General features: G+C 49.0%; 6 protein-coding genes across 8 annotated transcripts; 4 read left to right on the forward strand and 2 right to left on the reverse strand.

Annotated features, from left to right (window-relative positions):
* Nucleotides 1-29: 29 nt before the first annotated feature.
* PPTG_06152 lies at nt 30-3170 on the reverse strand. 2 transcript variants are annotated; one of them, XM_008900041.1, is made up of 2 exons: nt 815-3170; nt 30-725 (listed from the first exon to the last, which is right to left on the reverse strand). In XM_008900041.1, the coding sequence occupies exons 1-2, from the start codon at nt 3132-3134 to the stop codon at nt 688-690; spliced, it is 2358 nt and encodes a 785-aa protein (XP_008898289.1). In that variant the 5' UTR covers nt 3135-3170; the 3' UTR covers nt 30-687. The 2 variants fall into 2 exon arrangements, with proteins under 2 accessions (XP_008898289.1, XP_008898290.1); XM_008900042.1 differs by having other exon boundaries at nt 30-3170.
* A 597-nt stretch (nt 3171-3767) lies between these two features.
* PPTG_06153 (AGC/RSK/RSKP90 protein kinase) lies at nt 3768-6331 on the forward strand. The gene is made up of 2 exons (XM_008900043.1): nt 3768-3951; nt 4022-6331. The coding sequence occupies exons 1-2, from the start codon at nt 3927-3929 to the stop codon at nt 6136-6138; spliced, it is 2142 nt and encodes a 713-aa protein (XP_008898291.1). The 5' UTR covers nt 3768-3926; the 3' UTR covers nt 6139-6331.
* Nucleotides 6332-6415: 84 nt separating this feature from the next.
* Nucleotides 6416-7639, forward strand: PPTG_06154. 2 transcript variants are annotated; one of them, XM_008900045.1, is made up of 4 exons: nt 6416-6675; nt 6745-6894; nt 6958-7345; nt 7411-7639. In XM_008900045.1, the coding sequence occupies exons 1-4, from the start codon at nt 6497-6499 to the stop codon at nt 7462-7464; spliced, it is 771 nt and encodes a 256-aa protein (XP_008898293.1). In that variant the 5' UTR covers nt 6416-6496; the 3' UTR covers nt 7465-7639. The 2 variants fall into 2 exon arrangements, with proteins under 2 accessions (XP_008898293.1, XP_008898292.1); XM_008900044.1 differs by having other exon boundaries at nt 6416-6894.
* On the reverse strand, nt 7566-18587 carry PPTG_06155 (hypothetical protein). The gene has a single exon (XM_008900046.1). The coding sequence runs from the start codon at nt 18293-18295 to the stop codon at nt 7631-7633; it is 10665 nt and encodes a 3554-aa protein (XP_008898294.1). The 5' UTR covers nt 18296-18587; the 3' UTR covers nt 7566-7630.
* Nucleotides 18588-18662: 75 nt separating this feature from the next.
* PPTG_06156 (hypothetical protein) lies at nt 18663-19124 on the forward strand (the record flags this gene model as incomplete). Its single annotated transcript, XM_008900047.1, has 3 exons — nt 18663-18752; nt 18862-19035; nt 19098-19124. 3 exons carry the CDS (start codon nt 18663-18665, stop codon nt 19122-19124), a joined length of 291 nt encoding a protein of 96 aa, XP_008898295.1.
* A 618-nt stretch (nt 19125-19742) lies between these two features.
* PPTG_06157 (hypothetical protein) lies at nt 19743-23915 on the forward strand (the record flags this gene model as incomplete). The annotated part of the gene is made up of 1 exon (XM_008900048.1): nt 19743-23915. One exon carries the CDS (start codon nt 19743-19745, stop codon nt 23820-23822), a length of 4080 nt encoding a protein of 1359 aa, XP_008898296.1. The 3' UTR covers nt 23823-23915.
* Between the last annotated feature and the right edge of the window lie 3476 nt (nt 23916-27391).

Below are 27391 nucleotides of genomic sequence, written 5' to 3' on the forward strand. Positions count from 1 at the left end.
GTAGTCCATGACATCATCAAAACGCTAAAGAGCTCTTCAACTTGCATTTGTCTTCTCTTCTTCATTATGAGCGCGTATATTTACGCAGCTAGCGTCAAGTCTACATGTAGAGTCTAAAGTCTAGCGGTAGTGGGTTTGCTGGTGGCTCGCTCCGGGAACAGCGGCATCTGCTGCTTAAACGCAGCAACATCGTCGATCACCTTGACCACATTCACCCTCTCGTTCTCCACTTGTTGCTGCAGGAGCATCGCTGCAGTCAGACCCGTGGACCTGACAGTAGAACTCGAGCTCTCGTCCGCTACAAGCTCGGGGAACGGGTGCTTTGCTCCATACAGACAGATACTGAGTTTACTCCTCCGCTCGCCATTGACAGCGATGAACGAGTCGAAGAACGCCACGAGGTCACGAGGCTGTAGAGTCGACACTACAGCGGCCACGAGCTGTCTACGGTCGAACACGAACGTCTCGTTGGCAATCTCCCGCCACGCACGCATGGATTCCTCCAGCTCGTGCTTGGGCTTCTCCAGTAAGGCCTTGACCACTGCATTCACCTGCTTCTGCCACGTTTCTAACGGCATTTCCGCAATAATCGATCGGAATCGAGCCACAAACAACTCGATACGCTGGTCCAGCAGTTGTGGAGATGCCACGTCGGATTGAATCAGGATACGGAAGTAATCGACGCCCTCAGTGCGTAAAATACCGGAGAACACGAGGTAACCGAGCTGTTCTTGAGTACGAAGCTGATTAAAACACGGTTCCTTGAAAATGTGCGCAAACAGCTCGAGACGAGCACGCAGAGCCATCGTAGTACCTTCAGTCTCGCAGTCTAACTGGTACAGAGTGCAGATGGCCGAGTTGAGGTTGGCTTCGTTCCATTCACGACGTTGGAAACGATACTCGCTGGAGTCGGCGAGTTGGACAACACGCGGCTTGGTCACTTGACTGGCAAATAGTGGGAAAGTGCCTCCACTTTTCCCGAAGTTAAAGTAGTTCAGCACTTGTTGCATCAAAGGTGGAGCTGCGTTTTGCTGTAGATTTCCATACAAGAATCCCTCTACGAACACCTGCTGGAAGATGAACTGACTGTGAGACGCTAGGTCGGATAAACTGAGGTGCTCGATGGCACGGATCTTGTCGTCCACGCTCCATTTCGAGACCTCCAACAGCTGGCTACAGACGTGAACAGCGTGCTGGTAAGGCTCTTCTAGAAAGAAGTTCTCGTACATGCGTTTAGTACGGTCCTTGACGCGCTCAAAGACAGCGTCTTCGTACTTGTACTCGGTTTTTGTCATCTCTAACATTTGTTGGAGGACCTTACATAATAACGTGGGCAGTTTGTGGGAATATCCGCCAACATGCAGCTCCAACGCGCGGGAATTGAAGCCGATCTCGTATTCCATTCCAGCGAGTTCTGCATCGTAAGATACCTCAGTGAGCTTGTCTTTGAGATAGCGTACGAATAAACTCGTGAGGACTGCGTGGTACGGAGTGGAAGACAGCGACGGCGAGTAGAACAGGAAGTGCATCAGCATCTTGGGTTTGCGGAACTGAGTGTCCGGCTTGTACCAGAGACGACATTGCTCGTCATGTTGCAGCAGTATCGGAGGAGATACAGCCGCGTCTTCAGCTGAGCGAGAGGGTGTCACGATACGGAAGTCACTGCAGATGAACTCGTTGCGATGAGGGAGCTTCAGTGCCGGGTTGGGCTGCGGTGACGTCCAGCGCTGCAGTAATTCAGGGTCAATAGAGCCTTCCGAGTACGGAGTCTGGTACCACTTCTCCACATTCTGTGTCTTGCCTTCAAACGTCTTACTTACCACTGTGAGACGCATTCGTTGAGGGGTGAGTAAGTCCAGAATCTTTTGGACTTTATCGCCGTCGTATTCGTACAGGATGTAGCCACCGGACAAAATGTACTTGGGCGGATAGCGATGCATGACGTTCGCCAAGTGGCTTGCGTAGTTGATGGGACTCTCCTTGCTCTTGAAGCGGAAGTTTTGCAGCGCCAAGTCTTGTGTCTCGTGGAAGATCCAGGGCTCAAACGGAGCCTCACGTTGCAAAGTCTGGATGTATTGATACACGGCTTCCACGACGTCATTTACATGCTCAATACCGGTATCCGTCACGTCGACTTTGACGCAGAATAACCCCCAGTCCTCGTTGTCACGGAACAGGCCAGCAGAGAGTCCGTTCGCCCATTTCTGAGCCTTCAAGTAGCTTAAAATCGAGCCAGGACCTTCGTGACCCATTAAATGGGACAAGATCTTCGTGGGTTTCGTTAAAAAGTCCCAATGCAGCGACGGTAGTGGCCATGATACGTCTATGACGCGAAGGTCTTTGACTGGAGCTACGTGCACCACACGAGCGAGCCTCGACTCGTCAAATGGCACTGCATCTCCGAACGTTGGGAAGCTCCGGCCTGTGTTCTTAATCTCGGAGAATAACTCCTCTGCCCAGCCTTTCAAAGTTGATAAACTCTCCTTGCCACAGATCACGAGCTTCATGATACTGGCTGAGTAGTATGTGGCATGGAAATCCAGCAATGCTGCTCGTACGTCGATCCCTTTTTCGCTTGGAATAGTTCCCAGAGTCTTTAGATTGCCTGTGCCGAACTTGTGGAACGGGTGATCGGGATTTGACAGAGATTTCTGCAGTTGATACAGTCGTCGGTGGTCGTTTTGCAGGTTCTTGGCGTTCTCCGAGTTGACGGCGTTCATTTCTCGTTGTGTGGCTCCAGGAGTGAATAGCGGGGCGATGAAGAACTGCGAGAAACGGTCCAGAGCTTCGTGCAAGTGGTCACTTAGCACGTCGAAGTAGAAATTGGTGTGCATTTGAGACGTCGATGCGTTGCTACGGCCACTGTGAGAGCTCAGGAACTTCTTATAGCTGTTCTCATCCGGATATTTGGCTGTGCCGAGGAACAGCATGTGCTCCAGGAAGTGTGCAAGCCCCGGGAGCTCCTCCGGATCGCTCTGATGGCCCACGTGCACGTCCATTGCGGCAGCGGATTTCTCCGTCTTGGGGTCTGAGATGACCAGAACTTGCAGAGAGTTGCAAAGAGTGAAGGTCTCGTACTCGCGCTCGTCCAGCGCGGACACATCGATGCCGTTGAGGGTCACGACCGACGTCATGATAGCCAAGGGGGTGCTGGTGGCGGGCGGTTATCGGACTGACGGATGAGGTACGTCATCGGAGTGGGCAAATTAAGAACCCCGTTTTAGTGACATCACTTTCTGTGTTTGGAAATTGCACCTTTTGGCTGCAGAACTGTGAATGGGGACTGCAGTACAATGCTTGGAGCTGCGTGTAACAGGGATGGTTGATGCAGAGAGAATACTGTCATGGACAATGGTATAGTGTTCTCCGCTGTATTAATAAGTGGTATTTTTCGGTGTTTCGTGTCGGGAATCCTTATTATTTGCCCTACCCCATTACCTGACTCTTTCGCGGAGGTTCATTCACACGCAGAAGCAAGTGCTCAAAGCAGATAAAATAGTACTAGTATTGGATATCCTTGCCTTCTTCATCTATACGCTTGCTGCACCAGAGCTCAACCGTTTGAGTGCCGGCGGTGCTGATTCTGTATGTGACCCCATCACGGCGTCAATCAAGGGGCTGCAACGAAACCAGGTTTTAGTAGCCATGACGAAAATAGCGGGGTATTGGGTTTCTATTACGACTGACTTATCAAAACCAGCAAACGTATCTATGATGTGGTGTACACTAACCGTTAAATTCAGATATGACAGGTTTACCCGTCTGCAACTCCCCTCCCGCACTTTTTTCCGAGCCCAAAACCAGACTTTGTAAAGCGGGGAGGAACAGCGCCGACCCCCACAACCGCACGACCCGCTCGCAAGGCTTGCAGCTCCTGTCGCCACAGCCTCTTTCCTCTCCTCGCGACCAAGAAGACTCTCCTCGCCATGTCCAGTCGGAGACCGTCTTCGCGTACGTCATCACCCGCGCTCTCCTCTGTCACTTTAAGTGAAAACGTGTCCTAACCTCTTTGCCACTTCAGGCACCACGAGTCAGAGTCAGCACTCGAATGGCAAAATGCGTATCAAAGCCAAGCGACGATTCTTGCTCAAGGTGACGCCCATCGAGGCGTGGGATCTGCTCCCCGCTGAATCCGGCCGTGCCCGCAATTCCTACTGCACGTTGGTGTTGCTAGACGAGAATAAGCGCGAAATCAAGGGCGAAAAGCAGCGCACACCGCCCATGCGTAATGCAAATCCGGTCTGGAGTCCACTCAAGGCCGCGGTACTGCGCTCGCTCGAAAGCAGCGTCGAGTCGCACCAGCCATTGGGTATTGGCGCCGCCGCTGCCTCGGAGGAGTACACATTTGGCATCCAAACGAACCTGATGAACGCCAAGTACGTGCTTGTCAAGTGCAAAGATAAAGGGCGCGTTGAGAATGAGGATCTGGGGCGACTGTTGCTCAGTCTCGAAGACATGAACACGAGCGGTGAAGAGCGGGTGGCGTGGTACGACCTGCAGCTTCGTCCTAGTAGCAAAATGAAGCGGGTGCAAGGCAAAGTGCGAATTTCCAGTCGCATTGTGCGCGAGCCCAGTTTGTGGCAACTGTGGACGGCCGCGGAGCAAATGAGACAGGAATTGCCTGGCAAAGACCGCAGTTTGTATCTAAAACCCCACCCGAATGTCATTACCGGCAAAGAGGCGGTCGAGTGGATGTTGTGTCACGGATTGAACCGCCCGATGCAGGGCGGCATCACGTGTTCCACGGCCGAAGAGGCCTTGTTACTGGGCACGGCACTTATCCGTAATGGGGTGATGATGCACGTGTCCGGAGATCGGAGATTTACCAACAGCACGTGGAAATATTACCGGTTTATGGTTAACCACTTGGACGCAGCTGTGCAAAAGGAGGCAATTCGACAGCGTGATATGATTCTTTCGGGTGAAGCAGAAGAGGTGGAAGACACGGAAGAAGAAGTGCTGACTCGCTCCATGATGGCTACATCGGTGAGCAATGAAGAGGAGAACGGACTGGGCGCGTCACGTGTTGCCGGAGGGTCTGGAGCCACCGCCCCGCCACCCGCCGGTGACTCGAATAGAGGCAAATCCAAGTCGACGCTAAAGATTGACGACTTTGAGCTACTCAAGGTGTTGGGCACTGGAACGTACGGCCGTGTGTTGTCTGCACGTGGGCCGGATGGAAATGTGTACGCCATTAAGATCATCACGAAGATTGGCATGGACGAGAACATGCGTCGCAATGCCAAGATCGAGCGCGATATGTTGCGTGAAGTGCGTCATCCGTTCGTGGCGTCGCTGCTGTTTGCGTTCCAGAATGAAGATAAGGTGTACATGGGTATGGAGTTTTATAATGGCGGCGATTTGCGTCATCACTTCATGTTGAACCAGAACGACGAGCTGAAACTCACACCTGGACGCATCAAGTTGTATGCAGCTGAATTGGTGGCGGGTCTGGCACATTTGCACAGTCTAGATATTATCTACCGCGACCTCAAGCCCGAGAATATTCTCATTCAGAAGGATGGCCACATCGTCCTGGTGGACTTTGGTTTATCAACCTACGCGCGCGATGAGAACGACAAAAAGGCACACTCTCTGGCCGGTTCACCGGAATATATCTCGCCTGAGGTGCTCGCTGCTGCCAACCCGAAGAAAGGGGAACCCCCTGCTACGTATGACAACACTTGTGACTGGTGGAGTCTGGGTATCCTCATCTTTGAGATGTACGTGGGACGCACGCCGTTCAAGGATGATAACAAGGCCATTATGTACCGCAATATCGCCGAGGGATTCCTGTACATCCCGCCAGAGTTGCCGGAGGATGTTCAGTCGCTGCTTGCCGGGTTGATTGAGCGCGATCCATCCAAGCGACTGGGAGCCAATGAGGCGGTGCCGTTCTCTATTATGAAACATCCGTTCTTTGAGGGAATCGACTGGGAAGCTCTGCAACAGAAGAAGGTTGAACCGGAGTGGGTGCCTGATGTGATCGACGACGCCGATGCCAAATACCTGGACGACGACTTTATCAATCAAGTGCCGGTGGACACACCCGAGTGGCGCATGCTCGACTCGGTGGATCGCGAACGAGAGTACTTTGAGGACTTTACGTATCGCGCAACACGGGTTATTCAGAAGTAAAATCGGTGGGCAGGATTGAAAAGCTATCACGGTGGAAAAGTAAGTAAATGAGGTGGGCGGTTTTTGACGTCGTTCATTAAGCAGGGCCATCGGGAACTGCATGTAGAGCAAAGAGAACAGCGGAACTTAGGTCAAGTGTGCGTATATCCTTTTGAATTGAACACTCAAAAGTAGTGTCGGTTGTGAAGCTTTGGTCTTTTGTTTCATGTGTGATTGGCAAAAACTTCCCACTTTTTGCATTGCCGTTTTGCCACATTTTAGCTTTCGAAGGTTGAAGGTTTCCGAAATTACACATGGCCCGGTTTTCCCCGATGGCTTCACTATAGCAAAAGTCGACCCACAATCCAGCACCTTCCCCATGTTCGGCTCGAGCGAGAACGACGCGCAAGAGCGACTTCTGCGCGCTCCGCTGAACCCGCAGCAGGCCGCGACGGGTAACGCCGGTAACCCTGGCAGCATCCGCCAGCAGGAGATCGGCACCGTCAGCGGCTTCACGTCGCTCTCGAACTTGTCGGCGCCTGCTACATACTGGCAAAAGTGGGTATCATTTAGAAATGAGATTGGATAATCAAAACATTAGCTGATAGTGATATGGCGTTTCTAAAGGATGAAGATGATGGAGGCTGCCACGCTCATGCGCTACCTGCGTTATGCCAACGTGGTGCTGGCGGTGCTGCAGGCCCTCGCGGGCTTTATGGGGCTCTTCAACCTCGTAGTGCTGGACATCACGTGCTTCCTCATCTCTGTATACGCCATGTGAGTTAATCATATTCATCATATCCTTATGATTTCTAATCCTTGATATGATTTTTAATTTAGCATATTTGCTCTCTTGCTGTTGGCATTCGAGTGCCGCTTCAAGCACATGGAGCCATGGATCCGCCAGCAATTCGGCTTCTTGTTCACATACCGTGGACGAACTGCCTTCATTTTTATCGTGGGCTTCATGGATTTCGGCATGGAAGGCTCGCTGCCTTACTTTGTGGGCTTCCTCATGTGTGGTAACGCCTTCCTGAGTCTGCTCATCATGCTCTTCCACCCGCAGTTCCGTGAGGGAACGCTCGATATGGACATGGACCCCACCGTTACGTACCGTCCTGCTGCCGAGGAGACGGAGACACTTCTGCGTCAACATGAAGGTATCGCGGCCAAGGCAGGTGCATTCGTACTCCATGAGGCCGAGGAACACCCGGAATTCATGGCCAAGGTACGACCTTAACTACATCATATTGAGCCGATGTACTGTTCGACTAATATTGTTATAACGAATAGATGGCTCAGTCGTACGCTTCTAAGCATGGCTACGTTCCTCCAGCGCAAAAGTAGGGACTTGGCTGCATTTCCTTTTTCGACCGACGAGTTGTGCATCGTGTGGCTCCTTCTCTTTCCTATGTATTGTTTATAACTCCATAACCACACTAAATGCGTCAGTGACTCGAAGATTGTCATATGAAAGATTTTCACAGCTCATATATTGTCTAGTCCAGTTGGTTTACTCGGTGCCATAGCTCGTAGCAGTAGCTCGCTGGTGCCTCACGACCAAGTCTGTGAGGAACTCTTGCACTCGATCAATACCTGACGCTCCTAATTCCTCCAGATCCGAGAGCATCGAAGTTGCAACGTCGTCCTTCGCTTTTTCGGAAGCATTAGAGCCCATAAGCTCGGCATCAAAGGCACTCGAGCCTATATGCACGGCAATACCTGTTGGTGTACGCTGAGCGCCTACCAGCTTCGACAAGGGGTGACTCCAGACTACCAAAGGCGGTGGAATAGATGTCGATGACATGATTGCCGTTGTCAGCGTTGCAAGAGTTCCTTCGGACGCGAATTCAAGTAGAAGAAGACGCAGCGAGGTGGCCACCAGAATACGAGCACCAGGTAGGAAGATATGCGTATCATACAGCTCGTTGGGAAGCTGCAGCTTGAATTTCATCGGCAACGTCAGCAGTAAGCGAGATACCAATGCGTCTGCAGGAGTATACACTCGAACGCGTTGATCGCTTGTCACACGGAGGAGTCGAGGTTCACGTCGACGATAAACTTCTTTGCCCAATCCAGTACGACGGTCTAATGCTGAAGTTGTTGCAGTGATACCTGCTGCTGTCGTGGCTGCTAGGTCGAGTACACCGGCTGCAGGTTTGACTGCTACACCGATCAATCCCTTACCAACTCCCTCGATAAATCCTGGAAGACCACCTTGTATTGCTCCTTGAGCTGGAGCAGTAATGACACCCGTGACACCGGCGAATATGCCCTTACCAAGCTGCTTCGTGCCGTGAATAAGTCCTGTGCCAATGTGCGTGGCTACTTGCTTTCGTGGTCCTTGAGCTCGTCGTTCGGCAAGATATTTACGATCCAATGACAAAGTTGCGATACCCTCCGACAAAGTGCCTGTAACTTTGCTAGCGGCGTTGAAAGCTCCATACAGCGAGTGAGTGAACAGACTGGTTGTGCCACGAGATAAACCCAATACGAACTCCTGTGGTGAGGTGACGAGTCCTGCAGCGGGTTCATAGAAGAAATCCTTCACTCCTACGCCAAGGTTCGTCACTAGACCCACAGGGTTACCCAGGATGTCTGCAGCGCCGATCAAAGAGTAAATCTGACGCATTCCTTGCAGCATGTAGTGTTGCTGCACCGTCGACATCAAGAATGCTCCAGACGCGAACGCGTGGTTGAGGTGGAGCGCATTCAGATACAGCGTCGCACTGTCGATCTGGGAGAATGTCGAGCTCAGCAGAGCTTTTGTTACTGCAAGTGGGAGTTTAACCAGTGAAGCCAGCCCTGTTGCGGATTCCTCGGTTTCTCCATAATGGTTTAGTATCGTGACACTGAGCTGGATCTTAACGGGATGAAGCTGCAGCGTTTCAATGTAAATTCTCCTCTCCGAGTTAGCATTGAATCTTTTGTCAGAGGACTTGGAATGCACTTTTGATGCTTCACTGGTAAGACGTCGTCGCTCGGGTGGATAATTCCTCTCCAAAGTAGCTGAACAATCCGTGACAAACGATGCAAGTGCAAGTAAGAAAGCTTCGTCGACCTGGATCCTAGCGGGCTGCATCATAGCAGAAAAGTACTTGATGTAGTCCATGTTGTCGTCATAGCTCAGTCGGAGCATCGATAGGTGGAAAAAATGTGGCCGAATGACAGGAGCTCGTGAGCCAGATTTCGCATCGAGTTTGTCGCCATTGTCATCGTCTCCGTTTGTTGGCTCGGTGCCATGTGCGGATCGGACTTCGGTACTTTTCTGCTTGTCAGGCGATGATGATGTGCCTTCGTCTCGGAACCCAGCACATCCACTACCTTTCTTCAAGATCGGTGCGATAACTACAGGATAAATTGCATCACTTAACTGATTGTCGAGCTGGAAGCATCCGATTTTCACTTCACATTGATCATGATCATTGTTGATGTTGGCATACGCAATATCCACATCTTGACCGGAGAAGAGGAGAAGTTCATCCGGTGTACTGGTCACCAATGAGACGCCAAAATGTGGCAAGCGGAAGTGAGCGACCACCTCAGAGGTGAAGCCTGGTGTAGTGGATCTCTCCGTTTCTCCGTGTGCTGCTATCAGTTCTCGAGTCTGTTTACCAGCTCGTTCCTTCCGATTGAGCGGCACATCTTGCGCTACCATCGTTTTGGTAACTCCTTGGAGATGCCAGCGCACATACACCCGACTTGGTGCCTTCGGAAGCGCAGCTTTGGATGGTATTTCGATTTGTTGCGATTCTCCAGGTTGATCGAGAAGAATTGTACTGTGATAATCTGAAGATGTTGTACCATCCTTTGGCGCATACCAGACGCTGATCTCACGGTTGGGGATACCTAAGAAAAAAGCTTCATCCCAACCGAAACACACGCTTTCACCTGGTGCTAAGCTCTGCATCACGCCACGTTGGAAAGCCGACGCGTCTTTCTTGACGCCATCGAAAATCTGTTTGAACCAAATAGTTTCTCGTGCACACGAGTTAATGATCCGATACAGCGGAAACTCGGCAACGTCTTCGCTAGTCACCACTACACAAACTTGTACGGCTGCCTCCACGCGAACTTGGACACGTAAAACGCAAATCCGAGAAGCATCAGGAGTACTGATCTTCAATGCTGTCTCACTGACGTCGTGAAGCGAGAACTTACCACTCCATTGATAGTCTTCGCCTTGCTTGTCTTCATTACTGGAACTTTGTACTTTCAATCGAACGCAAGTGTCCGACGGAACGGAAGAATGCATCCACCAACTGAACTCGGATGTGGATCGCGGTGGAGCAGCAAGGATTTTCTTGTCGTCACCAGCTCCTTTCTTAGTAGCGATGTCGGATACTGCAGACGCTAAAAGCACATGATCCGTTTGGTTGAGCACTAGATACCGCTCGACAAACGTCACCTCCATTGATCTTGATCCTCCCACTTGTTTAAAGAGAGCAACAAGATCATGATAACGTTTGGTGGCCTCGTTGTAGACACGGAGCGAAGTGTTGGCTCCAACTTCCAGACTGATATCCTGGGCACTAGACGACTGCAACGTGTTACCTTCCAGCTGTACCATGATCGCGCTAACCTCAGAATAATAGTGTGCTTGCAGCTCGTCCTCATCTATGGCATCTTCTGATACCTTTTGGTCTTGAAGGGCATTGAGCTTCGCATGAATAGCTTCCATCTCAGCTGATCCGCAACATTCCTCCGTCTGCTTCTTTCTGGATGGTGAGAATGGAGACTTGGCAAACCGCGCCATCATCGACTTCGTACCAGGGATCTTCTCGATCAACTTCACTTGAGGTGAGAAAATAAGAGGAAGCGATGTTGCGTTTCGAAGCAAGAAGCGTGGTTGCACGATTATGAAGTGTCCAGCATTCCGTTCATGGATCTCCTTGCTGTCAAATGATACATGCAACGTAGCTGTCCGTGACTGGAAATCCAACAGAGACAACACCACGTTCTTGTTGTCACTCCCAGGCTTCAAAGGTAACGCTGAAATCGCCTTCAAAGCAGCAGCGGGTGTTGCAGTTTTTGCTGTTTCTTCAGGCGAGTCCAGGATGCTAGGAATACGAAATAGACGACTCCAACTGGAGCCTGTCATTGATATCGAGCAATAGGTCTCGTCCTGGAGCGCAGACGACAGTGTATCTACTCGACCACGTGGAGGGATGACCTGCGACGATACCAGATGAGCTTCTTCGCATGCCCCAGCCGTACGTCGAACCTTTTTAAGTGTGAACAGCACGGCAATAATCGGTACACCGCAGTTGTTAACCAGCGTTAGCGGAGACATCAGCTTCAATTGAGCATACTGTAGACTGGTCGCATTTGAAGAAGTGAAGACACGACTGTGTGCGTGGAAGAAACTTCCGTTGGCCTTGCAGATTTGGCTCGGGTGGAATGGCATCGATCCGTCAAACATCTTCTGGCACTTGCAGGCGAAGTCATCGAGAACAAGTGAGCACGACGCGGTGTGTAGTGTGCTGCTTTCTTTCTCGCTAATAAATAACTCGTTGCTCCATCGATGTACTCGGTCAGCCGACGGAGGCTCAGCTGAGAGTTTGGAATTACTTCTTAACTGGGCAGGCGAGTGGTAATGATGCGGCTTCATGAACATTCGAACAGACCAAATCTGCTGAACAAAGCGGAATGGAACGCTGCACGCGCCTTTAGGCTCAATTGTACCAATCTCCGTAATGGTTTTCCCATCGGCTTCAAGAACACCACAATCGATTGCTATGTTCGTTTCGTTGAATAGACGAACTAATGACGATATCGTGAATGTTCGGCATCCAGACGCTGCAGAGACGTCGAGAAGGATATGTAGAAGTTGTGGTCGTGGGATTGGTGAAGTCACAGCGTCGGGAGTGTGCGAATTCTCCTGCGCATTGCTGTCTTGTTCGCTGTCTCCACCAATACGTCGAGGACGAACGCCGTAAATGTACTTGCCAGTATTGCGAATCGGAATGTCAGTTAACGGATGCCACTCGTTGTCGTCCCAGCAGAAAGAAACCGTTTGTTCAGCACGCAAAGACGGAGAAATGGATGTCAACAACTCAAGAGCGATTTTCGCTCGGTTCGACAGCAATTCGCGCTTGGGTTTTCGTCTAGACGCGTAGGTAAACCCTCTCGATGCATTTCCGATGTCGTGCGTAACCCAGTAGGTAATTGGAGCTCCTGTATCGTTTACCAAGTAGCAGTCGGATGAAATGACGTTCGATGGCGATACATAAGGAGCATGTGCGCTATGTAAAGCTCCATCATAAGCTTTTGCCGTCAGACACAGCGAGTCAATCATCGCCGGGGACACGTTGACATTGAGCGGGTGGCCTTCCTTCCCAGTGAAATCCAGGTTTGCAGTCACCTCTCCTGTTTCATCGCGAGTTAAAGAGCCCATAAGATCAAACATCCAAGGCTCCACGATCGGTTCCCACGAACCTAGCGCTGTGTTAAATCCCCAAATACTGACTCCATCGTCTGCATTTGGCTCGTTCAAACTTTCATCGGGGAATTCCACTGCTACCTCCGTTAATGTTGGGACAACTCCGTCAACTCGTTCTCCTACCTCGTAGGTCACCTTGCACATAGCGCGGAAGGTATAAAGACGCGCTATCGGAGACAAATGCGGTCCACTTTGTCTAAGAAGCGTGATGCTTGTATCTTCGAGTAATAACTGAACCATACTGATACTGTCTTCCCGAAATTCAATCTCTGGTGGAGCCAGCGATCTTGACTGGGATTCCACATGTTTAGGATCCGATTCAGCTTCTACTTCTCCTTCTACAGAGCTTCCAGCCTCTTCGGTCTTTTCTCTTTTAGTATTGTCTTCACTGACGTCGTCATCCGTTCCTAGCACGTTTTTGGCTTGAGTAAAAAGAAATAGATCAACAGTACAGATGACGGCGTGGAAATGAGTCAAGTTGATGGCCATCGTTGCTTCAGCATCTTCTGCAGTGACCAACTCGACATCGAATGTAAAGTCATCACACACAGTGCGCTCATATTTAGTCTGAGATTCCATAGCTCCACCTGATGCGTCATTTCTAGTCGGCGAATCTGTTGGACTGGCTGGAGCTTCTGTGACCAAGGCTGCTGGATCTGGTGGCCATTCAGAGCTCACTTTCACTGACATATTACGACCGTAAACTTGTGTCTTAGAATTCTCAGGATCGTCACTGTGATACCGTCCAACGATACATCCACTCGCAATCATTTTCAATGTTGCTTCATGGGGATACAGTCGACGAGATATTTCGTCTTCAATACCATACTCATCCATGTGGTTGGGAACGCATTCCGCAGCCAAATAGTACACAATCCCAGTCGTAATGGAAACGTCCAAAGAGGCATCAGCGCGTTCGATTTTCTCCGATAGCTCGGATTCAATGGAGGCGAAGTATCGGAGTCTTTGTCCAAACTCGACGATTTCGGGTAATAGCTCGCACACATCCAAATGGATGCGAATATCTTTAGGAGGAACAGCAACATCTGACGAAGGAGCACGTCGATCCACGACTACGTCGATACCTTGCTTCGAAATATCGTCGACTGACGACGAAAATATACTGCCAGATAGTGTGCGCACTTCAGATTTTACATCGTCGTCAGGTGATTCATCTTCGCTATAGTCAACCTTCCACAGTGCACCTTTAGATGAGGATGCACGGACTTGAGATCGTAGAGATGCGAAGCCATCCACCGCTATCTGGACTCGTTCAAGGCAAATTCGAGCAATTGTCGTGCCACTTGACGGTTGGTCGCAATCGGTATTGTCAATAGTAGAGTCAAGGGGATCAAGAAGATCTAGCTGTAGAACTCCAAGATCGAATGTCATATCCGTCACTTTCACTTCATCTGCGTCGGTAGAATTGCGAATTACAGGGGGTGGAAGAATCGCAAAATTATTGTTGAGAATTCGTGTCAGGAGCTCGAACTGGTAAGGATTAAATGCCAATCTAGCCTTTGTTGCAGCACTGTTTTCTTCTTGGGTGGAGCTGAACCAGTTGCTTCGAGACGACAAATAAACCATTACGTGACTGCACATTTTCTCCATTTCTTCCAAAACGGTCGTGATGTCGATCACCGAAGACTCGTTCTCGCATGCTTCACCGTCTTTGGTTTCTTCATTACCGGGTGATGTAAACGGAACGGCCACATGCTCGATAAAAACATCACTAAATTGCCCAAGAGGGTAGTGACGCACTGAAGCTTCGTCCTTATTCGCTTCCTCATCGGTGCTCGTTTGATTCGGTCTCTTAGGTCCGGTCATCACCGCAAGTATCTGTACATTCTTGATTTGAACACCGAGCTGTTCCAATGCCGTGTTTTCTGGATAGGCTCGCGATGATGATGAAATACCTCGAATGTCGAGTTCGATATGGTCTGAGGGTGTTTTATGCTTGCCTTCGGTCTCACACGTTGGTAGTAACAAGCTCACATGAGCTATCTCTAACTCGAGATTCAATCGTTCGTTAAGCGTTTGCATTCCAGCTGGCACCCTCAGCAAGTCCGTCCACCGTGAAAAGCCAGCGATTTCTTTCGTTATGTGATTCAGGAACGGAGACCAGTATGAGTGCAGATAATTCACTTGCACCTCTTCTCCTTCGATTCTGTAGTGGGCTGCAGCTCCGCCACGGTGTTTCAATGAGTTAAAACCAGCAGACTCGAGTATAACTCTAACAGGAGCTTGTGCTCGGAGAAGGACGTGTGTTTCCTCTGAAAAAACATCATTTGGCACTACTTCACCCTCGGTATCGTTTTCAGACTTGACTTTCTTCAGACGAGATGATATCAGTTGAATCTCGCCTGAACTATCGAGCTTAACACGTATGTACTCGGTTTCAAGCGTTGAAATATCCATGAGGAGATCAGTTCCACGAAGTGCAAACGAAATGTGATCCAGCCTACAAGCTTTCGGCATGCAAAACGCGAACCATCGCTGGACTCGAACTTGACAAGCAAAGCGAGCCACGTGTATCGGCGCAGTTTCAGCTGATTTCAGGGGAACACCTTTATTCTGTTTGCCGATCTGAGACTTGGAGTGATAACGAACGAGAGCAACGAGCAGCTCGTGATCCCAGTACAACGCAGCTTGCTCAATGTTGACTTCGCCCATCAGTGGTTCGGAACTAGATATCATGAAACTAGTTTTTCCACGCAGCTCAAGCAGCTTGCAAATGCGAATTCCAGTACACGGGTCATACGCTGAAGATACTGTGTCTGTAGCGGTTGGCAGTGGTGTGGGAATCGATGAATTTACGACTTCAGACTCCTCTGCAGCTGCATCCAAGCTAGCAGCACCGGCCTCATTGTCCGGTAGCTTCTGCTTTACGCATTTCACGAGTGACACTGCACTCATGTCTACAGCAGCGGCTTGGGCAACCGATGAAAACCTTGCCATAACGTTTAAGTCTCGTATATCCAGCTCAAAACCCGTGATATCCTCCGATTCGGTTGATGCTGCGCTTAACGCTTCCTGGATTGGTCCTTCACCATTGAAATCAATCAGTATTTGTGGAATAGAAATGCCAACATTGAGACGCTCGTCTTCAGCCACAAACAGAGCAGCTTTGCCGGCTTTCGTAGTTTCTATTTGCTGACTTGGACCTTGCCATTCTGCCGACGCCAGCAGAAGTTGTTGATATTGTTCGCTAGACATTGAAAACTGGATAGGAGGTGACGTACACTTCATCTGCCACTTCGGTACCAGATATCCTTCCACCATCTTTTGCCCGTAAAATACCAGGCTCGTACTTTGCATCAAAGTAGAGCGCTTCCGATCCCCAGCGTCACTATCGCTTTCTTTTTGCTCGTCATCTGAACTCGCCGACGTTTGTGGCTCTAGGAAGTAGGTTTCTGCCCCTTCAATCGATAGTTCAAACGTGTTGTGTGCTGCTCCATTTTGGAAATGTGTTCCGATCAGTCTAGCTTCAACTTCTGCAGACGCATCCGTTGTATGAACGAAAACGTCAATTTCCGGTAATTTGATTGAAAACAAGATTTCTCTTGTTGGAACGGCTCGAGCCCGTACGCTACTACTTCGACGCTGTTTTGTGCTTTCAGGAGCTCCAAACGCATTCTCGAGGGATTTCTTACGTAGCAACTGTGCAGGAAGCGCAGCTGGTGTCCGCGTCAGCTTCGGTGGAGAGGGTGCTTCCTTCTTTACAAAAGCTGGAGCCGCAACCTCCTCCGTTCTCGGAATAAAATATGCGCGTAGCTTTGATGTTGCGTATAGGTTGTGGATGTAGCGGAACCTCTCAAACTTGCAATCAAGCTGGAACTTGTTCTCGGACGACTCGATGTTCATTTCTACGAAGGGATTCTTGCGCGTCGCAACTTGGCCATTAGGAGCGATCGTGTCGATCATAGAGAGAAGCGCTTGCGGTTCTTTCTTCTCTAGGTGTTCCACCTCATAAGTTTGACGGAAATCAAGAATCTGGACGGACGTGATCCGCAATGCTACGGTGCAAGAGCTAGTTCTCTGCAGCACAGTCACGACAAACTCGTTGAGTTCAAACCTCAAAAAATCTCGTGTGTCTGACTTGTCTCCGACCTTATACTCCTCCACAAGAACAACCTCAAAACTAATCACGACTAAATCCAAAGCCATGAGCAATGCCTCCACATTCCGTTCTTCGTGAAAACTAGAGGTTCGACCATCCGAATTTGCGTGCATTCGGTCATTCACAGCTAGATAGAGCTCTATCTTCTCAAGAAAATTATCGCGCCCGCTTGACGCACCGCTATTCAAACTACCACTTGATGTTCGTCCAGATGACCACTTCGATTTCCACTGTGACAATTTTCGTGGAGAATCGCTGCCTTGGCCTTCAAGTTCAATCTCTTTCGCGGCACACAACCGGAAGAAGACAATCGTCGGAACTTCCAAACTGTCCTCCAGCTCGTTAAGTCGATTCCGATCTGCCATCAAACTCTCAATAACGAGCTTTTTCTTCTTTGCCGCACGCAGCATGTTCTTGTGCAAATGAATATACTCTTTCCGAGCAAACCACAGTGTCGCAAAAAGATTCCAATTACATCGACGAGTAGCAATACTTGCCTTACGCGGTGGACTTCCGCTTCCTCTACTTGTCGTTATGATCTTGAGAGTAGCTGCGCTTGGATGCAGTTCCATCACACCGCGCAAAGCGTATTGCCACCAAAGTCTCGCGTTCGAACGAACAGGAACAGTAGGTCGCTTCCGCTGGAAATGCAGACGCTTCAAGTACATTTCGTGAGCAGACACGAAGTCTGCAATACCTATCAGAAAGGTACTTTGCTCTGGAGTTAAACACGCTCTAATAGCGCTAATCTCCGCCGAGCATCGCAATTTAGGGATCGTAGCTGCTGACCGCTCGTCGTGGTTTCTTGCCAGGTTGATTCGAGTACTGAAAGGATGAATGATATTCGATCCCGAGGTCATCGGACCCATCCCGACTTTCACTCCAGATGATTCGATGTGATCGCCATACACACTAGCTTGCACCATCTCCAAACGTCGGTGCACAAATGCAGTGCGAGCCTGGGCTCGATCCACGAACTCTTCTTGCCCATTAGCATTCGTTGTCGAAATCATAATCGAGTCAATCGTAAGTCCAAGCGCCAAAGGAATCGATGACGCCAAGTGCTTTGAATCCTCGTACCGGATATGGATGTTTGTGAATTCGAACGAGACGTTGTCCATGATCGTGTTCAATATCTTCTTGCGGTAGCTCCAAGATGCTGTCGGATCTGGATCTCCAGCTCCAGGGTCTCCTTCATGTTCACTTGCACTTGAAGAATTACCATCATTCTTCACCTTCTCCAGCAGCTCCAGCATTCGCACCTCCTGTTGCTTTGCCCAACGTGTGCGAAGCAAGTACGAGTCATCATCTTCTTCATTCTTACCAGCTTCATCCTGATCCGTGGGCTCCACAACTAGAAACACATCTTCGATCTTGATCTTCACGGCCTGTGACGTGAGCTTCTTCCACGGTACCTTGATGCTCAACTTACCTACGCTGCCCGATTTCATCTTCATGGGCAGCTGAAACTTGTCCAACGCGGCGCCACGCATCCTCAAGTCTCGGAATTCGACCTTCCCGGCGAACAACGCGACCTTCATCTTCTCCGAATCGAGCCCTTCCACCCACTCGCTTACATACTCCTCCAGCACCGACTCCACTACCTTCTCAAACATTTTGTAGCCTCTCTTCTACCAGTCTGATCTCAATACAGTGTTCGCTGAGCGGTTACTCCAGTTTTAGGCGGCGTCCAGCGGCGACAAGAGCACGGCTCCAGGTAGAATGGAGTGGAGAAGAGAGAGAGAGAGAGAGTAAACTTGTAGTGTGCGGTATATATCGACGAGGTTATACAGACGAATGGAGATGAAGAATAGAGGGGTGTAGCGACGCCCTTAGGCTCTCCAGCCGTCCGCGCGGCCAATGCGGAATGAGAATGCAGTTCGCTTCAACTTTGGACTGGCAGTTGTCAACGGCTCGAGCCTATGATTTAGCATAGTATTTTCTTATTATAGATAGAATATTCCTAACATCAGGTTTCGCTAAATGGGACCAGCACGGACCAAACGCAAGAACCTGCAGAAGCGTCGCAAGCGACGGCTATTTGCTGCCATCGCTGCCGAGATACAGGCGAGTGTGAGTTGGTGTCTCTATCGCTACAACCACACTGCACAGTCATGAGATTAGTGTCGTCAGCAACGCTCTAACAGCGTAGATACTGACCGGTATATTTCGAAACATGTAGGAAGAGGCTCAAAGAACACCAGAACAAGATGAGCTTGAACAAATGCGGAACGAGGAGGAACGCCAACGAACCCACGAGCAGTGGCAAAAAGAGGTGGAGAAATCAAATGGCGCTTTCAACAAGAAGAGGAAGATCTTAGCACAACGACAGCAGCTGATTATCTCACTACGACAGGTTGAGAAGAAGAAATGGTTACATTTTAGTCTATTACTGACTAAATCCTGTGGATGGCGCAGCAAATGCAGCAGGTAGCTGAGCAATAAACAGCGACAACAGGCACTCACTCGAAATGTGAACACAAGGTCTACCACCGCAAAAATTAATTGCTGGAACTGGGGCACTTTTTCATTAGTAAAATTCGAGAAGTGTCTTCCTCTCGCCATCACTGACGGCCAAGGAACGCTCGATATAGTGCTCGATGTCGCAATACATTGGCGTCTTTTCCAGGGACAACGGCAAGTCAGTCGCTAAAAATGTTAATACCCAGTGACCTGAACCGCTTGATGAACGATCACATGACCGAGGAGAAATTGGTCCCTATGACAATAGCATCTCGACAATCGGCACTTGCAGTTGAATTAGTGAATTCCCTGTAGTGTGGCACCACCGTGATTCACGGCGTGAATGAATGTCACGGTGGCCATCTCGGGCTGTAATCTTCGACTGATCGATTTCAAGTGCGTCCCATCATCAACACAAAGTACGAATTCGGCTACTAGTCGTAATCAAATGTGATCATGGACGCAGTCTGCGATGCAAGTGAGTCCAATAATCAGTAGTGACTAAATTCGACTGTAGCTTATGCTCGAACTCACTTCTCAATTGGCGCTGACCGACGGACAACCTCCACCACTGCTATAGCGCAATTCAAGAGGGGGAGTATGCATCCAGGCGACAAGGGCGAACCACTTGTCCCGGTGATCGAGTACGACGATGCCAAGACGTTGATGACTCGGGGACCACTGCAGCTACACGACCATGTGACTTCTCGAATGGAAAAGGCTTTAGGCAGGACACTCCCGCAAATGGAAGTGTGCTTCAAAGAGGTTTCGATCTCGGCCGACATCGCGGTGAATGACAAGAACGAATTGAAGACGGCTCTGCCTACTCTCCCGAACGAGGTGATGAAAGCAGTTCGTGGTGTGATCGCTAGTAAACATACAGTGAGGAAGGAGATCTTGACGAATGTGAGCGGAGTTTTCAAGCCCGGTACAATTACACTTGTACTGGGGCAACCCGGATCGGGAAAGTCGGCCTTGATGAAGCTCCTCAGCGGACGGTTCCCAGCGGACAAGAACATCACCATTGAGGGTGAGGTGACGTACAACGGAACTCCCATTGCCGAGGTACGCAAGCACCTGCCACAGTTGGTGTCGTATGTTCCCCAACGGGATGAACACTACGCCTTGCTGACTGCGAAGGAGACGCTTAAATTCGCACACGCTTGCTGTGGTGGAGATCTGGCCGAGTACTGGGAGAAACAGTTCGTGCATGGCACTCCGGAGGAAAACGCAGAGGCATTGAAGGTGATTCGAGCCATGTACCAGCACTATCCAGACCTCGTGATCCAACAACTCGGACTGGAAAACTGCCAGAACACCGTTGTGGGAGATGAAATGCTGCGTGGTGTGTCCGGTGGCGAGCGCAAGCGAGTGACGACTGGCGAGATGGAGTTCGGCAACGCGTATGTGAAGATGATGGACGAGATCAGCACTGGTCTGGACAGTGCAGCGACCTTCGATATCATCACAATGCAGCGCAGTATCGCCAAGAAGTTCCGCAAGACTGTGGTCATCTCGTTATTGCAGCCGTCACCGGAACTCTTCGCGCTGTTTGACAACGTGATGATTCTGAACGGAGGTCGCGTCATGTACCATGGTCCTTGTGAGGAAGCGTTGGGATACTTTGAAGGTCTTGGCTTCAAGCGCCCACCTCAACGTGACGTCGCTGACTTCTTGATGGATCTCGGGACCAATGAGCAGTGGCAATATGAAGTGAGAAGTGATGTTCCTCGTACTGCTCGCGAGTTTGCTGTTGCCTTCGAGCGCTCGTCTGCCTTCGCACACGTCCTAAAAGACGTGGAAGACTCCGTTCGCTCCAGTCTTGTTCACCATGAGAAAGCTCGTGTCGGTGATCAGCCAGAGTTCTACCAGAGCTTTTGGGCTAGCACTGCTCTGCTCATGAACCGACAACTGACAATGATGCGTCGAGAGATGTCGGGTCTCATCGGGCGACTGGCAATGAATACTATTATGGCGTTGCTGTATGGCTGCGTGTTTTACCAGTTCGACCCCGCGAATCCGCAGTTGGTAATGGGCATCATCTTTGAGGCTACACTTTGCTTGTCACTGGCTTTGGCTGCGCAGATCCCGATGATCATAGCCGCCCGTGAGGTGTTTTACAAGCAACGCCGTGCCAATTTCTTCCGGACCGCGTCATACGTGCTATCCTTCTCCGCCAGTCAGATACCTCCAATCATACTGGAGACGATCGTATTCAGCTCCATCGTGTACTGGATGTGTGGCTTTGTCAGCTCGGCGGGAAGCTTTATCCTCTTCGTGGTGATGTTGTGTTTGATCAACATCACAGTAGGCGCCTTCTTCTTCCTCCTGTCGAGTTTTTCTCCGAACGTCAATGTGGCGAATCCTGTCTCCGGTGTGATTGTCGAGTTGTTCATCCTGTTTGCTGGATTTACCATCACGAAAAACCAGATTCCGGATTATCTCATTTGGCTCTACTGGATTAATCCTGTGGGCTGGGGAGTCCGAGCTATCGCAGTCAACCAGTACACGGAATCCCGTTTTGATACTTGTGTGTACGATGGTATCGACTACTGTGCTAGATACGGGATGAAAATGGGCGAGTACGCGCTAAGCACGTACGAGGTACCACGGGAGAGATATTGGCTTTGGTATGGTATGGTCTTCATGGCGGCTTCCTACATCTTCTTCCTGTTCTGTGCATTCGTTGCGCTGGAGTATTATCGATATGAAAAACCTGAGAACGTGGCACTAGACATCGAAATCATTCCTGAGAACTCGAAATCGGATAATTATTCACTCGCTCAGACGCCACGCAGCCAGGAAAAAGACGAAGAAGTTGTGGTACCCGTGGCTGCAGTTAGTGAACAGTTTATCCCAGTGACGGTGGCGTTCAAGGACTTGTGGTACACTGTTCCTGACCCAGCCAACCCAAAAGAGACCATCGATCTACTCAAGGGTATTAGCGGATATGCTCTTCCTGGTACTATTACTGCACTCATGGGGTCTTCGGGTGCAGGTAAAACAACGCTGATGGACGTGATAGCTGGTCGAAAAACCGGTGGCAAGGTTCAGGGACAGATTCTGCTAAACGGACACCTAGCTACCGATCTCGCAATTCGTCGCTCGACTGGATACTGTGAGCAAATGGACATCCACTCCGAGTCGTCTACGATCCGTGAAGCGTTGACGTTTAGTGCATTCTTACGCCAGGGTGCTGATGTGCCGGACAGTTATAAGTACAACACGGTGGACACTTGTTTGGATCTCCTGGGTCTCACTTCGATCGCTGATCAGATCATTCGTGGTAGTTCGATGGAGCAGATGAAGAGATTGACGATCGGCGTGGAACTAGCAGCGCAGCCTAGTGTGCTTTTCCTCGATGAACCCACAAGTGGTCTTGATGCTCGGTCTGCGAAATTGATCATGGACGGAGTCCGCAAGGTGGCAGACACAGGTCGAACAGTGATTTGTACAATCCACCAGCCTTCAGCTGAAGTTTTCCAAGTCTTTGACAGCATGCTGCTGCTCAAACGTGGAGGTGAGACGGTTTTTGCCGGTGAACTGGGCGAGAATGCAAGAGAGATGATCCAGTATTTTGAATCGATTGAAGGAGTGGATAAATTACGGGACAACTACAATCCGGCGTCGTGGATGTTGGACGTGATCGGTGCCGGTGTCGGCAACTCGAACGGTGACAAGACGGACTTTGTGAGTATTTTCAACTCCAGTGCACTGCACGAGCGTTTGCAGTCAAACCTGGATCGTGAAGGTGTGTCTCGACCGTCACCATCGATGCCACCGCTTGTATACGACGACAAACGTGCTGCTACGGAGCTCACACAGATGAAATTCTTGCTTCTACGATTCGCGAACATGTATTGGAGAACACTGTCGTACAATTTGACGCGCTTCATTGTGTGGACTGGGCTGGGTCTTCTCACTGGCATCACGTACCTTGACACGGACTACAACACGTACGCTGGCATCAACTCTGGATTGGGAATGGTTTTTTCCACGCTGGGATTCATCGGGATTATCGCGTTCAATGGCTTCGTACCAGTCGTAGCGAAGGAACGCTCGGCATTCTATCGCGAACGCGCGGCTCAAACGTATAACGCATTCTGGTATTTCTTCGGTTCAAGTCTTATTGAGATCCCGTACACTTTCGCAGGTTGTTTGCTCTTCATGGCGGTCTTTTACCCAGTTGTCGGCTTCACTGGTGCTGAATCTTTCTTCACTTTCTACCTCGTTCTATCGCTGGGTGTGCTGTTCCAGGAGTATCTGGCCGAGCTCGTGGTTTTCATGACTCCGAATGTGGAGGTGGCGGAAATTCTGGGAATGCTGGTGAACCTGTTTACCTTTTTGTTCGCGGGCTTCAGTCCTCCCGCTGCGGAGTTGCCTTCAGGCGTCAAATGGATCTACCACGTCAACCCGTTTACATACATTTTGTCCGCTCTGGCCACTATCGTGTTTGGCGATTGCCCAAGTCAAAGCAGCAGCGCCATCGGATGCAACCAATTGGCGAACGCGCCACCATCGTTGCCCGAAGGAATCATCGTGAAAGAATACTTGGAAGTCAACTTTGCCATGAGGCACGAACACATCTGGCGAAACTGCGGCATCATGTTCGGAATCGTGCTTTTCATCCGAGTTTTGACACTTTTGGCGATGCGGTTTCTCAATTTCCAGAAGAAATAAAACACGCAACTTCGAGTGTAGCGTACATGATTAAAAAAAAAGCTCCATATAGCTCTTTTCACTTTCTGAAATGTACCTTCATTCATTCAACTAGAACAAAAAACTACTTCAGTACTCAGGATCATGGAACTGAGTTTTTTTTATTAATATTAGCACAACAAAATAATAAATTTGTTGGAGCTTAACCTGAGAAGAGTGGTGGTATTAATTGTTCCTGGAAATTCTTACTTCGGTTTGACGTCAAAATACTAATGTACACTCCGTGTGCACCTTCTTCTTGGCCATACCAAAGTTCTTGTGTTGGAATGATATGCCCTCATCAGCTGTAGATCGCTTAAGCGCCAATTTCAAGCGAGTTAGTGTGGAGGGAAGGAATAGTGCCTCGAAACAAATCACAACTTGCCGGCCGGGGTTAGAAGAAGTTCTAATTTCTAAGCCAAAACAAGATAAGTTTTTCAAGATTAAATTAGACCTCCAAAGCATCTCCTGCACCTACTTCGCAGCCGCAGTATCTGCACCGAATACTTGCAACAACTTCGATTAACCGTACTCGTTTTCAGGAGCAGACAATGTTTCAGGTACATTTACAGCTGTATGTATGGTCTGATATTCACGTGTTAGTCAAATAGTCCACAAATGCACAGAAAAATACGTGATCATTTGAACACACTATTGCAACACATTGTACAAAGTACACCTGACCGATGCATTGACCTGCTGTAGTAACGAATACATGTTGCTGCGGGAAAATACGTAGAATTCGCGACAGTTAGTTGGCAACTCCCTCATATACTATATCGGTAACTCAAAGCCGTTCGTTGTTGTTGGACCGCGATCAATGTGGACCGGTTCACGTATTCCAAGGACAAAACGTTGCATTTTTGCAATGGGCAAACTGTTCTACCTCCACGGTAAGTTTAAAAATGAAGCATCCAGTGCAATAACCCCAACATTTTTGTCCTAGAAAAAAGGACCAAAACTCGCTTAAGTATGATGGAGTTTTGCCAATTTTGTCCCTGAAACCAGCTAGTAGGACAAAAACTAACTTGAAGTTTGTGAAAAATCTCTTCAATATAGCTTAAGTGCGATATGTCATATATAGCAGCTCTTCCTGACAAACAGAGGTACTATGAATCTTTCCGAGGTCGAGTGCCATACAATAAACCCAAGTTTACAGAGGTCGACAGCATCCAAGTCGCTTTTTTACCCTATCATTATAATACCCCAATCGAAAGGTCTTGCTTTGCTGATTCTATTTGTTTGCATTTTCAGTAAGATTTGTCGAGTATTTCTCTCAGAATTCAACTCAGACTGCTCATTACTTTAATCAAGTTTAAAATCTAAACCCTCTATATTCAGTATTAGCTTTCACAAACCTATATAATGCAAATATTCAGTATTAGCTTTCACAAACCTATATAATGCAAATAGAGCTATATTATTGGTTACAGTTGTGCAAAGTCTAGGAGGCAAGCTTGAAACTCAAACTGTTGACGCAGTTTATGCAGCTTCCCTGCCGTTTCTTACATATAAGGATTAGCACAAGTTTTGCCCAACCTGAAAACCGCATCAAAAAATTTGCAGATTGATATAGTTACACAAAAAAGCGTCCTCGCTGGTGTCGGCCTCTGTAATGGTGAATGTATTTACACATAATTGATGTCTAGTAAAAAAATTAGATACCGTTTACCAAGTTAGACCTCGCTTTTTCACTAGCTTAAAGAAATCTACCTGAAATGCTGTAATGTATCGACACATTTCCTTCGCTACAATCGTATTTAGTATGTATATCGAGCAGCAACATCTGGACCTGTCTACTTTCCCGAACCAAATGCTCCCGGTGGAATGTACCAATGGAAAAATAAGAATGGAGAAACTACAGTATGGTTGCCAGTAAACACATTTACATGCTAATTATTATTATTTACAACAGTTAGTAACAACCGACGAAAACATTTTAGTCGTCGTGTTTACTACACTCACGCCATGATAACTATGATCCCCCCATAATCCAGGACAAAGGTCACGATTTTTCTTTGTTACTCGTGACAAACTTCATAATACTTTCGCGCCTTGTTGGAGAACAGGAGACACTATGAAAATTATGCCACGAACATAATTCTTTTTAGATAGCATATTGTGAGTTCTGTCCAAATTTGCCGATTTGGGTCTGTTTGAGGAGCGGGAGGACAATTGCCCACATACAAATTCAAGTCATTAGAGGTCTTTAGTAGAACCCTCAATTCTGCTTTTGTCGGTTTGTCAAGACCTAAACGCTGAAAATCATACGGTAAACCGACCGTGTGAGTTCCTAGATCCCCGCAAACTTGAAAGGAAATTACGCTTTGTGGACTACATCTTACGCTTCTGTGAAAGATCTAAATAAAATTTTCTGTCCTGTAAAACTGATTGGGGGAGATCACCCACCGACAGTCAAATGGCACGCAGTCGAATGGCACACCAAACTTCTTCTTTCTACTCCAACGACGCCCTCGCAACCAGCAAAGGCTACACTATTCCAAGTATCATGAACCAACAAGTTTCTGATTCTAACTTTGCCCACTACATTCGGAACCTCACGAAAGGCGTACCACGACACCAAAAAAACGCCTTTCTTTTCCGGCGCTGCTACCATGCTATTGAGCTTGATCGCTTTAATGAAGCCACCATACTCCGAGCGTACTTGGAGTCAGTCATTCCCGATGACGTTGAAAAGCCTCCCTGCGTGCCGTCCAACATTAGAAGAATATACACAGCAATTTCGCTTTTTCAAAGGACCAGCTTATTACTTTGGTTATCGCTTTTTAAGCTCGAGGGTGTTAGCACCACAGAAGGAACAACAGCAACTGGAATTGAAGCCTTGTGTGTGATGTTGTACAAACTAGCAATTCCAACGCGTTGAGTGGATATGAGTCCACTTTTTGCCGGACGTTCGGGGATAGTGGTCAGTCAAATATCTTCATGTACACACTACCTGGACACAAAGTACACCGAGTGAATCGCATTTTACCGCAAATATGCAGCCATACATTTGGAGAAGTATGCAGAGGCCGTTGTCAAAAAGGCGCTCACTTTTCGAACGTGTGGAGTTTTGTTGATGGAACTGTCCGGGGTATCTACACCCCAGCAACATCGATGGGGACGACTTCTCATGAGTCAACAAGCAGTGCATAGTGGTCACCGCAGAAAGAACGCCCTAAAATTTCAGTCGTTGACCACGCCTGACCGATTAATTTCCCATCTTTGTGGTCCCTTTCCCGGAAGAAACCACGACATAACTTTATATCGTCACTCAAAGCTCTCTGAGAAGATTCGCAGCGATGAAAGATTTACTAATTATCGGATCTTTGGGGACCATGCTTATTGACGTGACGATGTACTGTGCTGTCCGTTTGGAGGGGCTACTCTCAGTGCTGACGAGAAATTAGTCAACGCCAGTGTGGTGTAGCGATTTCTAAGTAATCGCTGAAGTGGCTACATTCAAGTTGCTCAAGCCACGAACGCTTGGTCATGCGACAGGTGGTGACCACGGTACAAGATGGCCAAGGATACGTCACTACCGAACGCTC

The sequence above is a fragment of the Phytophthora parasitica genome (genome assembly GCF_000247585.1).
Source record: "Phytophthora parasitica INRA-310 unplaced genomic scaffold supercont2.9, whole genome shotgun sequence".
Taxonomy (NCBI): Eukaryota; Oomycota; class Peronosporomycetes; order Peronosporales; family Peronosporaceae; genus Phytophthora; species Phytophthora nicotianae.

What these genes read in the sequence shown, in the direction of transcription:
- PPTG_06153 (XM_008900043.1), top strand. Translation starts at nt 3,927, where the DNA reads ATGTCCAGTCGGAGACCGTCTTCGC. An exon ending in CAGTCGGAGACCGTCTTCGC is followed by an intron (nt 3,952 to 4,021) that starts GTACGTCATCAC and finishes TTGCCACTTCAG; the next exon opens with GCACCACGAGTCAGAGTCAG.
- PPTG_06155 (XM_008900046.1), bottom strand. Translation starts at nt 18,295, where the DNA reads ATGTTTGAGAAGGTAGTGGAGTCGGTGCTGGAGGAGTATGTAAGCGAG.
- PPTG_06152 (XM_008900042.1), bottom strand. Translation starts at nt 3,134, where the DNA reads ATGACGTCGGTCGTGACCCTCAACGGCATCGATGTGTCCGCGCTGGAC.
- PPTG_06154 (XM_008900045.1), top strand. Translation starts at nt 6,497, where the DNA reads ATGTTCGGCTCGAGCGAGAACGACGCGCAAGAGCGACTTCTGCGCGCT. An exon ending in CCTGCTACATACTGGCAAAA is followed by an intron (nt 6,676 to 6,744) that starts GTGGGTATCATT and finishes GCGTTTCTAAAG; the next exon opens with GATGAAGATGATGGAGGCTG. An exon ending in ACCCGGAATTCATGGCCAAG is followed by an intron (nt 7,346 to 7,410) that starts GTACGACCTTAA and finishes TATAACGAATAG; the next exon opens with ATGGCTCAGTCGTACGCTTC.